Source organism: Capra hircus, chromosome 19, assembly GCF_001704415.2.
Source record: "Capra hircus breed San Clemente chromosome 19, ASM170441v1, whole genome shotgun sequence".
NCBI classification, from domain to species: Eukaryota; Metazoa; Chordata; class Mammalia; order Artiodactyla; family Bovidae; genus Capra; species Capra hircus.
This window is the reverse complement of record NC_030826.1, coordinates 47,235,080-47,248,850: the sequence shown is the minus strand read 5'-3', so window position 1 is coordinate 47,248,850 and position 13,771 is coordinate 47,235,080. Positions and strand designations below refer to the sequence as shown.

The 13,771-nt window shown below is 37.4% G+C and overlaps 1 protein-coding gene across 4 annotated transcripts in view; it reads right to left on the bottom strand.

Annotated features, from left to right (window-relative positions):
- Nucleotides 1-13,771, bottom strand: part of TANC2 (tetratricopeptide repeat, ankyrin repeat and coiled-coil containing 2) — a 368,300-nt gene that overhangs the window by 123,614 nt on the left and 230,915 nt on the right. For all 4 annotated transcript variants that reach the window (XM_018065318.1, XM_018065319.1, XM_018065320.1 and 1 more), the window contains one exon: nucleotides 5,294-5,557. In XM_018065318.1, the coding sequence (XP_017920807.1) occupies nucleotides 5,294-5,557 (264 nt within the window). The remainder of the gene's footprint in view (nucleotides 1-5,293; nucleotides 5,558-13,771) is intronic.

The following is a 13,771-nucleotide window of genomic DNA, read 5'->3' as shown; positions in this document are numbered from 1 at the left end:
ATAGTTTTACTTGGCAGCTAAGAAACATTCTGCAATAGTAGCAAGGTTTCCCTGTTGGCTCAGATGGTAAAGAAGGGAAATTTAAAAGTTGGGTTTGAAAAAAAGTATTTTATTACTGGCATTCATCACCCCCAACTCATTCATATGCTTAGAACAATTTAGTAAGTATAATATACTAACATTTCCCCCTATTTCAAGGTCATCTCATATTTGAAATCCTCAATTATTCCTGTTCACCAAGGAGATTTGAGCATTTGATCTTCCACCACTTTGGGGAACCACTTCTATGTACATGTCAGAAAGTAAAGGAAAACATGTATTTGTTCTGTATGCTTAGTTGCTCAGTCATGTCTGACTCTGTGTGACCCTTATGGACTATAGCCCGCCAGGCTCCTCTCTCCATGCGACTTTTCAGGCAAGAATACTAGAGTGGGTTGTCATTTCCTCCTCCAGGGTATCTCCTGACCCAGGGACTGAACCTGCGTCTCCTGCACTGCAGCAAGATTCTTTACCCACTGGGCCACCGGGGAAGTCCAAAACCTGTATATCTAGAACTAAAATGAGAAGAGAGGACCCTCCTGAGCTAAGAAAATTTACTTCAAAAACTGATTTAGAAATCTAATCACATAGACTACTGGAAACTGTGATCTCATCAAATATTTACACACATCACATAGTTAGCAGGTGAAAGTAATTCTGTCTTTCTACATTCTGGAAACACTTTCAATGCATAACCTATTAAGATTTGAAAATCACTGAGAAATCTGGTTTACCTTCCTCCCTCCATGTGAGGATGTGAAACCATGGTTTCCAGATAGTGAAAACAACCCAATACAAACTACTTCTGACCTATGATTTGCCTTGTAGGTTACTAGTGGTCAGTTTGTATTTTACATTCAATACTGACAAGAAATAATTCTCTAATGAAGTATCTTGTTCAACACAGTAAATGTTACTCTGACAGTATAAACTCTATTCTAATCCTAATCCCAGGCCAGAGCTATTGAAGAAGCACGATTAGTATTGCTTAAGAACCGGAAAATCTCTGCTAGCCAGAAAAGCCAGTGTTACGAGATGACCATTGTGATAGATGAAAACGTAATAATTAAGGTTTATAGGAATAACAATTTAGACTAATATTATCCCTTTTATTTATGTTTTAATATGGGAAGGGGAGAAGGAAACGAAGATAGGAGAGAGCATTTAAGTGTGTAAGTAAATAATTTTCAATATCCAAATTAAAATAAACCCCAATAACAAAAAAAATCACTGTTATGATACCTGATATAAACAGTTTCCTTTCTATTAAAGTGATTAAAAAAAGGCACCAAAAAAGGAAACTCAGATAAACTGATGTCATCAAAATTTTTGTGTTTCAGATAAAAGGGTAAAAAAGATGCGGTATACACACACAATGAACTATTACTCAGGTATAAAAAAGAATGAAATAATGCCATTGCAGTAACATGAAAGGACCTAGAGATGATCATATTAAGTGAAGTCAGAGAAAGACAAATACCATATGCTACCACTTACATGTGGAACCTAAAAAGTGATACAAATGAACTTATTTGCAAGACAGAAGTAGGCTTACAGATATAAAAACAAACTTATGGTTACCAATGGGAAAAGGGGGGAGGGAAAAATTTGAAACTTGGGATAAACAGATGCACACTGTTATATAAAAAATAGATAACCAATAAGGACCCACTGTATAGCACAGGGGACTATATTAAGTATCTTGTAATAACCTATGATGGAAAAGAATCTGAAAAAGAATGTATACAAATATATATGTATAACTGAAATACTCTTGCTTTACATCAGAAACACTGTAAATCAACTATACTTCAAAAAAGGAATAAAAAATTTAAAAAGTTTTATGTTTCAAAATATACCAATAAGAAAACAAAATGATAAGCAACAGACTGGGTGAAAATATTTTGCAAACATATCTCTGATAAAAATCTGTATACGGAATATACAACAAATTCTTACAACTCAATAATAGGGAGACAGAGGACCCATTAAAAAATAGATATTTTACCAAAGAAGATAGATGAATAGTTAAAAAGCACACAAAATAAGCTTACCATCATTAGTCACTAGGAAAATGCAAATTAAAACCACAACAAGACAGCATTTCACATCTGCTAGAAAAACCATAATAAGAGGTAAGACAATAACAAAGGGCAGAGAGGAGGCACAGAAACAGGAACCCTCAGACACTGTGGGAGGTGCAGACACTCTGGAAAACACTTTGGCAGCTTCTTTAAAAGTTAAACATAAATTTACCCTATGATCTAGCAATTCCAATCCTAGATATCTATTCAAGAGAGATGAAAACATGTATCTACTCAAAGACTTGCACAAGAATGTTCATAGCAGCAGTATTCAGAATAGCTAAAAAATGAAAACAAACAAACAAACCCCTCAATGTCCATTAACTGGGGCTGGACAGATAAAAGGAGCTATAGGTATACAATGGAATACTATTTGCAATAAAAAGAAACAAACTTCTGACAGCTTTAAGTAAATCATCCAGTTGTTGAAATTATCTGAACATTTTTAATCAGCACTAAAAATTAGGTATTTTTTTAAGATCTAGTTATGTCACCTAGGACTGCTATTTCTAAATCAAAGACAAGGGAAAACCCTTTTAGAAAGACAAGAATCTAACCATACACTTTATATATTTTTTTGGTTGAAGTATAGTTTACATACATAAAGTACATAAATCTTACATGTTTAGCTCAATAAATTTTTATCTGTGTATACACCAAGGCAACCCCCATTCAGATCAATATTGAGAAGGCTTCCTTAATTGATATTCCCACCAAAGGTAACCACTACTTTAGTTTTTCACCATAGAAGTGCCATAGCTTTGGCTGTTTTTCTGAACTTTATATAAATATATATACTTCATATAGTATGCACTCTCCATGATGTTGTCTGCAGTGGTAGTACATTATTTTTCTTTGTTGTACACCATCCATCCAATCTGTTGATGGACATGTGGGCAACTTTTTTAAAACCTGAAGTTAGTATTGGGTTTCCCTGGTGGCTCAGTGGTATAGAATCTGCCTGCCTCTGCAGGAGACGTGGGTTTGATCCCTGGGTCAGGAAGATCCCCTGGAAAAGGGAATAGCAACCCACTCCAGTATTGCTTTCCTGGAAATCCCATGGACAGAGGAGCCTGGTAGGCTACAGTCCACGGGGTCACAAAAGGGTCAGACATGACTTAGCGACTAAACAACAATAACAACAAATTAATGAATCTTGACAGACATGTATGCTCAAGAAGGGAAATAATTTACAGTCTCTTCAGTAAACTCAAAAGAGAACAAAAGAAGCTTATACTTCTCTTTCCTAAGAAGTGCTCAGGGCCCTTCTCAACAGAGCCAGAATTCTCTCAGGAGTCACTGCAGCTTAGTTAAGAAGTAAATTGGGATGCACCATGAAGGCTGGTAGCTTTAGTTTCCATTTTTATGTAAGTAAGGATCTAAATGCTTCTCTTTCAGATAGACTGAATTTACCTAGCAATTTCTCATAAGTTATAGCATTCTAGGATTCTAAAATGATATCATGGTTGGGGATCATCGTATTTAAAAGAACCTAGGAGAGAAAATTTTGTCATTATATAAAAGTGAATACTCTTTGAGAAATGAATATTAACATCTTCCACTGATGTTCTGGATGAGCCATTCTCCTCATAATCACATCTGATGACAGATGCTGATGGTCTCCCAGAGGATGGAACAAAGAGTAGTGGCTTAGAAAAGGTTCAGAAGGGAGATGGGGAAGTCAAGAAGCATCGCATTATCATCTGCATAACAAACAATTTCATCTGGAAACTAGGAGCTCTTGCCTACAGTAAGTATTTTATTATCTTGTGTCAGTGAGATAAACCTATCTAGGCACTCATCAGGTAAGTGAGAGAGACAAATGTAACTTTGACTTTGTAGCCTGGACCAGGTCCGGATATGATGGTTCATTTTGATAATGTCAGAGTGCCCGACTGTTCTGCAAAAGTCTTGGTCTCAGTTATTAGATAGCAACTTAGCGCAGTTAAAATGATCCCTTGACGTAGTTCTGAACAGCTGCTAAAGAAAAATGGCTTCATATTCCAGCCACTTATTTTCTGTATCACCCCCTTATGACTCAGACTGCTAGTGGTGTCTGAGTTATTCTCAGGCAATGTAGGTACCTGGTGATTCTACTTTGATAATATAGCCAGAGTACTGTGAAAATACCTAGCTATTTGAATGGGGAAGTTAATTCTTGCTGCCTGCCTGCCACACTCTCAAACTGTAGGTGATGATTTCTGATAATGTAAATTATACTGAAATATGCTTCAATTTAATAACGTTTTTTATTTTTTTTGCTGCACTGCACAGCTTGTGGAATCTTAGTTCCCTGACCAGGGATCACACTTGAGCCTTTGGCAGTGAAAGTGTGAAATTCTAACCACTAGACCCCAGGGAATTCCCGCATTATATTTTTAAAACCAAAGTTTTTAAAACCTAAAATCTCAAATTTAAATCCTTTAAAAGACTTCTGATGTTAGAAAAGACTGAAGAGACTGGCAATATACTGTATAGGTTCTTGGCTTCCCTGGTGGCTCAGAGGTTAAAGCGTCTGCCTCCAATGCAGGAGACCTGGGTTCGATCCCTGGGTCGGGAAGATCCTCTGGAGAAGGAAATGGCAATCCACTCCAGTATTCTTGCCTGGAGAATCCCATGGACGGAGAAGCCTGGTAGGTTACAGTCCACGGGGTCGCAAAGAGTCGGACACGACTGAGCGACTTCACCTTCACCTCACCTTTAGATTTTGAGTGCTTAGTCACTTCAGTTATGTCCAACTCTGCAACCCTCTGGAGAGAAGCCCTCTGGGCTCCTCTGTCCATGGGATTCTCCAGACAAGAATACTGGAGTGGGTTGCCATGCCCTTCTCCAGGGGATCTTCCAGCCCCAGGGATCGAATCTGAGTCTCTTACGTCTCCTGCATTGGCAAGTGGGTTCTTTACCACTAGCACCACTCGGGAAGCCCCTTTTTGATTTTATGCATGTTTTTATTTTATAACTGTATTTTGGAAGCAGAATTAAAATGTCACTTAAGAAACATGAACCTTTTCCCAGGTTCAAAAAGATATACACAAGTATATTACCCAAACACAAAATAATAGCTTAACTGAAAAAAATAAATGGAAATTTTAAATATTGTAAGAGCAGAATTAATCTTCATTTCAGTACATATGCCAGTAAAATGGTGATTTTAAAAAAATAAAACTTACCTGCTACTGAGTTTGGCCGTGGCATAAGATAAAGAGGAATAGACTGTACTGATTGTGATAAAACGGTTTCCAAATTCCTCTCTGGTATCTTATTCAGGCTGTAGGTGGATGCCGTCATGTTTTCATCTACTCGATACAAACAAGAATCCATGCTGGATTTTTGAGACTGCCAAGGCTTTAGGTTTCCTCCAGATCCTAATTCTTTACTGCTTTCCCCAACATACTTTGTGCGTTCCATGTTTTCAGAATAGCTTGTCAAGGTAGCTGAAAAACAGTAAAATGAAAACTGAGAGATTAATCTGTTTATAATTACCCAAATGCAAGACTAGATAACAAAAATATTAGTAACATTATTTTTAAAAGGTTATGATGATCCTTTCATCTCCATCATGAAATTTATTTATTTATTTTTAATTAAAACAATTTATTTGGCTGCACTGGGTCTTAAGTTTCAGCATGCAGGATCATTAGTTGCTGCACGTGGTCTCTCCAGTAGTGGCATGCAAACTCTTAGTTGAGGCATGTGGGCTCTAGTTTCCCTGACCAGGAATCAAAGCAAGGTCCCCTGCATTGGGAGCTCAGAGTCTTAGCCACTGGACCACCAGGGAAGGACCTCTATCATGAAATTAAATAACTGAAACCAAAATATAACTTTCTTTCACATAGATTCCAATATATTTACTTTAACAACTCTTATTTGAATGAATTAAAGAAATTCATATATCAGTGCTACAGGACTTACAACCAGGGCCTATCAATGGTAAAAACTTCAGGATTCCATCAAAAGGGAATTTATATACTTTTCGTGGATTGCTGGACAGTGTCAAAGATATCAAAAAGGTCTTTATACTCTTTTTATCCTATATTTTTCCTCACTTAAATTATTTCCTGGCCATTTTCATGTAACAAAGAATTATAACATATAAACAGTCCTTAAGTAGACCCTAATACAGGAGAAAGAACCTGTTTAAATAAGGAAACACTACACAGACTTCTTGAATAGCTGCCCTCTCCTCCATTCTTAATTAATTCACTTAATATATTCAGACTTCCAGTCATAGACAGCCCAATGGATCACAACCTTTCTGCCACCAAAAACAATGTTACACCTTCTCCAATGAGATTTTATGGATTCTACAGCATATTTTATAATCTCTGAATATGTTCAGTGATAGTATATAGTGTATGTTTATATTATGTGTTTATGTGTCTGTGGGTGTTCTTTTTAAACAGATGCATGTTTCTTATTCTAATTTAGAGAAACTGTCTCATTTAAAATACATTTCAACATTTTTCTTTCAGAAAAATCTGACTGAAGTATAGTTTCGTTTGGGATAAAGATGTCATGATTCATCTGACTTTGTATTCTTAGCTAGAAGCTTGGAGTTCATACAGCTGCTAGGGTCAGTATACTGAAAGATGGAGAGTGCAAACTTCTGTTTCCCAAAGGACTAATCCACATGGAAAGTGTCTATTATTTAACCCTTTGCCTTTCATGTCTGTTTTTTTTTTTTTGGTGGTGTGTACCAGCAGAAGTTTTTATCCTTAGGTTCCAAATCAAGAGCTGGCTAAGATTCACTTGTATCTGTGTGGTTTTCAGTTCAGTTCAGTCGCTCATTCGTGTCCGACTCCTTGCGACCCCATGAATCGCAGCATGCCAGGCCTCCCTGTCCATCACCAACTCCCGCAGTTCACTCAGACTCACGTCCATTGAGTCCGTGATGCCATCCAGCCATCTCATCCTCGGTCATGCCCTTCTCCTCCTGCCCCCAATCCCTCCCAGCATCAGAGTTTTTTCCAATGAGTCAACTCTTCTCATGAGGTGGCCAAAGTACTGGAATTTCAGCTTTAGCATCATTCCTTCCAAAGGAATCCCAGGGCTGATCTCCTTCAGAATGGACTGGGTGGGTCTCCTTGCAGTCCAAGGGACTCTCAAGAGTCTTCTCCAACACCACAGTTCAAAAGCATCAATTCTTCCGTGCTCAGCCTTCTTCATAGTCCAACTCTCACATCCATACATGACCACAGGAAAAACCATAGCCTTGACTAGACAGACCTTAGTCCGCAAAGTAATGTTTCTGCTTTTGAGTATGCTATCTAGGTTGGTCATAACTTTTCTTCCAAGGAGTAAGCATCTTTTAATTTCATGGCTGCAGTCACCATCTGCAGTCATTTTGGAGCCCAGAAAAATACAATCTGACACTGCTTCCACTGTTTCCCCATCTATTTCCCATGAAGTGATGGGACCGGATGCCATGATCTTCATTTTCTGAATGTTGAGCTTTAGGCCAACTTTTTCACTCTCCACTTTCACTTTCATCAAGAGGCTTTTTAGTTCCTCTTCACTTTCTGCCATAAAAGCGGTGTCATCTGCATATCTGAGGTTATTGATATTTCTCCCGGCAATCTGGATTCCAGCTTGTGCTTCTTTCAGCCCAGCATTTCTCATGATGTACTCTGCATAGAAGTTAAATAAGCAGGCTGACAATATACAGGCTTGACGTACCCCTTTTCCTATTTGGAACCAGTCCGTTGTTCCATGTCCATTTCTAACTGTTGCTTCCTGACCTACATACAGATTTCTCAAGAGGCAGGTTAGGTGGTCTGGTAATCCCATTTCTTTCAGAATTTTCCACAGTTTATTGTGACCCACACAGTCAAAGGCTTTGGCATAGTCAATAAAGCAGAAATAGATGTTTTTCTGGAACTCTCTTGCTTTTTCCATGATCCAGCAGATGTTGGCAATTTGACCTCTGGTTCCTCTGTCTGTTCTAAAACCAGCTTGAACATCAGGGAGTTCATGGTTCACGTATTGCTGAAGCCTGGCTTGGAGAATTTTGAGCATTACTTTACTAGCATGTGAGATGAGTGCAATTGTGTGATAGTTTGACCATTCTTTGGCATTGCGTTTCTTTGGGATTGGAATGAAAACTGACCTTTTCCAGTCCTGTGGGCACTGCTCAGTTTTCCAAATTTGCTGGCATATTGGAAAGAGTGCAGCACTTTCACAGCATCATCTTTCACGATTTGAAACAGCTCCACTGGAATTCCATCACCTCCACTAGCTTTGTTCGTAGCAATGCTTTCTAAGGCCCACTTGACTTCACATTCCAGGATGCCTGGCTCTAGATTAGTGATCACACCATCATGATTATCTGGGTCGTGAAGATCTTTTTTGTACAGTTCTTCTGTGTATTCTTGCCACCTCTTAATATCTTCTGCTTCTGTTAGGTCCAGACCACTTCTGTCCTTTATCGAGCCCATCTTTGCATGAAATTTTCTTGAAGAGATCTCTAGTCTTTCCCATTCTGTTCTTTTCCTCTATTTCTTTGCATTGATCGCTGAAGAAGGCTTTCTTATCTCTTCTTGCTCTTCTTTGGCACTCTGCATTCAGATGCTTATATCTTTCCTTTCCTCCTTTGTATATATTCCAGAAATACAGCCCTTTTCCCCAGATAAACCATGAGCACATTCAGTAGGTTCCAAACACTGAAACACTACACTTTTTAAAGGTCTGAGAAGGTAGTAATTGGTTTCACTATTTTCAATATTTCAAATAATTTCCAAGAAATAATATGTTTACTGGTGACCAGCTAACTAAAATGTCAAGCTTCGATAAACTTAGCTGCAGTTACATCAGGGTGATAACACTAGTTACCTACATGTTGAACAGAAATTTTGGCATATATATACACACATACACACACACACATATGTATATATACACATAATATACCACTTCTCAGGTGGCTCAGTGGTAAAGAATCTGCTTGCCAACAGGAGATGCAGGAGACAAGGGTTTGATTCCTGTGTCAGGAAGATCCCCTGGAGAGGAGAATGGCTACCCACTCCAGTATTCTTGCCTGGAGAATTCCATGGACAGTGGAGCCTGGAGGGCTATAGTCTATAGAGATGGACATGACTGAGCAATTCAATAACAACAACAACATGATAAAATACATCATACATATACATGTTTGATAAATAAAAATGAGATATAAACTATTTGATGATGCACAGTGTGATGTCGAAAATTTTTTCAAAAACGTGAGGTCTATCAATAAAAATTATGAAAGTCCTCATTGGTGGTGAAAAGATCTAAGAAACTGAATTCATGGTACAAAGACAGAAATATTCAGTGGCCTATGGACCCTATTTTATCATTTAAATGATGAAGTTTACAATAAGGAAGGGCATCTATGGTTGTGGTATTTAAAGTAGAAACAAGGAAGACATCTAGTTTCTCAAGCAAGAAGAGCACTGATGTCATTTTGCACTTCAATTGTACTATCTGCCTAAACCAAACCTGATACTTTATTTGTTTTTCAAACCTGAAGTATCCTCTGCCCTTTTTCACTAAAGAGAAATGTATCTAGGCTGTGGCACACAGTTTAAACTATGATCAACATGTATTTGTTGAGAGGATGAATAACTTAAGTCTTATTGGATGTTCAATGGTCCAGAACCACTGGGGACCAGAGTGAAAACAGACAACTCACAAAAAGTACCAGAAGTTAAGAGTCTCTGGTAAACATTCCCACTGAGGAATTTTGTACATTTCTGCTTCATTGATGCTTTTCCCAGAGCATGGTGACTCTGAGTTAATTTCATTCAATTATTTAGTCAATAAAATTTTATTGATCAACTAGTTTGTGTCAGAGTACAGTGGTGAACAAGATAGGTCCTAAATCATTCATCCCAGAAAAAGGACAATTCTGCGGCAGAAGAGGCCATACAAAGAAAAAAAATGAAGAATCACAAAATGAAATGCTATTTTTAATAGCAACATGCTAATATCCATATATTATTTAACAGATGTTTCTATTTTACTGAACTATTCCTCTATAGTGAGACCGTATGATTTAATTTAAAGTTACCAAAGTGAATGAAGCATCAGAGAATGCAACGATATTTTTGATTCATGTGGTTACTAAAAATTTCAAAAGTCTAAAGCCCACACAATCTATATATCAGATGTTGGACTACATGAATTAACAACCCGTATGTGCAAAGTTTCTATGAATGGAGCTGAAGAGGAAGACATGGCCTCTCACTGAAAAATATACGTATCTGTTTTCCAATAGACCTATTCTGTCCCTACTTTAATTCTTTAGATCTAGTCGTTTCCAAGTGGAACGAAGAATGGTGGGAAGATATTGAGTTGTAACTAACTAAAGAGATTTTTCTGAGACTTTCTGCATTTTCTTTCCTTGATATAGAAAAAAAATTGCTATCTCAGTATAAAGAAGTGCTGACACAGCCATATAGGACAGTAAGACAGTGTGAGGAAGTAGGAATTACAGGCTTATAAATAGGCTCATTGTGATTAAAATTAAGTCCATATATTAAAAAAGTTTTATTGAGGTATAATTTACATACCGTAAAATATACCCTCTGTAAATGGAGTGATACATGGATACAGGCACATTTGCTTGTCGTCAATAATATTTAAAAACTGACAGCAATAATCTTTCAAAAAAGCTTAACATTCCTTATCCTGGCATCTGTGTCAGTCCTAAGGGGCCCAGAAATGTTCCCAGTAATAGCAATAGTAATCATTTTTTGAAATCTGATGGTAATCATTTTTATCTTGATTCACTACTCTGCTTTTGTTGATAAAGACTAAGTTTTTAATGCTGGATAATGGTGTTAGGTCATCTGTTCTGAGAGAAAATGATTTAGAACTATGCAGTGTGGGTTTTGAAGTTATACAGACCTGAACTTGAATCTCAGCTTTGCCTCTCAACATCTGTGTGATCTGGGACCAATTATTTTTGAACCCCAATTTTCTAAGTCTAAGAAAGATCATTATACTATTATGTAAGACAGAGTTAATTTACAGCTAGACTGGGCCAGTCCTATACTTATCCCTAGGGATGACTGGAAGTCTGGAACTGACTCTTAGCCAAGATAAGGTCAACTGGGATAACTAATAACTTATAATTTGCTGTTTAAAGTTTGAAATTCCCCAGGTAGCACCCAGGTCTAGTTGTTTATTGACAGCTTACATCTGGAGTACTTAGACAGCCTGGCTTAGCCTGGGACCAGAGACGGATAAAAAGCTTCACTGTCAACTTTTGGGGAGCTCTCCTGAAACCAAGATTCCTTATACAAATCTTGGTGATTTACACTCTGGGGACAGAGCACCTCCATCCTATTTGATTAAAAAGGAACCTCGAGAGCTCCACCTGGGAGGGTCTTGGGTCCTCTGTACTCACTTGCATTCTTTTTCACTTGCTGGACTATATCTTTACTAAAAGCTTTTTGTAAGAATTTTTCTGTGGAGTCTTATGTATCTTTTCAATTATTTGATCCTGGCGACTCTTTACTCTATTTTCTTATGACTGTAAGAATTAAATAATGGTATGGTACCTGCCTAAACAACAACCACCTTCCTCATACTCTGTACTATAATCAATGGTTGCTGTCATTGTTATTATTATATTAGTTAGGTCAATCATGCAAGGGAAATGCTCTGGTTTTCTTGATCATTTAAATAGGCAGTGTCCAGACAGACATCTTTAACAAATATCCATGCAATATAACTACCAAAATTTATTCAGTTCAGTTCAGTTCAGTCACTCAGTGCTAAGTAATCAGAAGGTGAACGTTCCCTGGTGGCTCAGTTGGCGAAGAATCTGCCTGCGATGCAGGAGAATCAGGTTCGATCCCTGGTGGGGGAAGATCTCCTGGAGAAGGAAATGGCAACCCACTCCAGTGTTCTTGCCTGGAAAATCCCATGGTCAGAGGAGCCTGGTGGGCTACAGCCCATGGGGTCACAAAGAGTCAGACACGAATGAGCGACTAAACCACCTCCAAGGATGACAGAGTCACCAGCTCAGTAACTGGAAGAACTTAGTGAAGAGACAATTGCACATTTCTGAAAACAGGTTGTAGAAAATATGAAAAATTATCTAATGCTCAGTTTGTGACTCAGAAGAGTGACTTCTTAAATGTGACAATTTGGACCAGAGAATACATTACATCCTACTGGAGTGTGTGTGTGTGTGTGTGTGTGTGTGTGTGTGTGTGTGTGAGATTCAGTCATTCAGTGACTCTTTGTGACTGCATGGACCAGGCTCCTCTATCCATACAATTCTCCAGGCAAGAATACTGGAGTCAGTAGCCATTCCCTTCTCCAGGGGATCTTCCCAACCCAGGGATAGAACCCAGGTCTCCTGCATTGCAGGAAGATTCTTTTATTTTTATTTTTATTTATTTTTTTAACTTTTATTTTTACTTTATTTTACTTTACAATACTGTATTGGTTTTGCCATACACTGACATGAATCCACCACGGGTGTACATGCGATCCCAAACATGAACCCCCTCCCACATGCAGGAAGATTCTTTACCACCCCATCACCTGGGAAGCCCTGCCTACTGGAATATATGTTACTAAAGGAACAAGGGTCTTTGATGAGGAGTTTCTGATTTTGCTTTTTAGTTACTAATGTGAAATATTAGGCGGAAAAATCACTGAACAAGTAAAGGTGTAGGCATTTCATTTTCCTAGGTGTTAAATGATACAAGGCTAAAAGATACAAGACCAAATTTGGCAATAAATCAGGACCTAAAAACAAAAACAAAAAAACAAAACCCTGAGATTTGATTAAAAGGGGAATTCAAGAATTATACCTTTCTGGAAGGAACTGTGAATCCCCAAATAAACAAAAGGCCAAAACAAAATGGATCCATGCTTAAATTTGTTTTACTAAACAACAATATGCCAAAACAGACCACTATTAAAACTTCACATGAAAGAGGATAGGCTAGAAAAATGATGTGTACCTCAAAGAGTTTATGATTATCAGGATTCTTGCTTGAAGCTATGTATAGCTGATAGATTATATGTAGTTAGTGGTATCTACCTAGGCACATATATAAGGGCATCATACCATTAAATTAATACCAATAAGACAGTCACAAATATGAAATTATACTGTAAATACCTGACAATCATGTCAGTGATATTTTACCACATATTTAAGAAAGCTGTGAGTTTGAAGAGAGAGAAGCTGTGACTGTTACAGAGAATGCTTTCCATGGTAGAAATTAAATCACGTATGGGGTAAATTCAGATCACAGAGAATATAAGAAGTCATAGCTATTTCCAATACTTTAGAATCCAAGAGAGGAACTTTTTATACTTATAAGACTTAAAATTCAGGAAGCCTGCATTTCTAATATTCTGATTTTATAACTAGAATTCTACATATTTTGGCAAGCTATAAAAGTGATACAGGCAGGAATCACTAAAATTCTGATCGCTATAGTTACAAAATGTAATCAACAGGAATTCACACTGAACTGATTGATATATAAAGGAATAAAAATGGATAATTCAAATGAACTTTTAATAGCTTTTGTGTTTTTGGTGATGGGGCAAGATTTAAAAGTGGTACACTAACAAACAATAGATGTTATTGTTTGAAATAATTAAGCAATATTTAATTTGGAAAAGCAGATATTTCTATA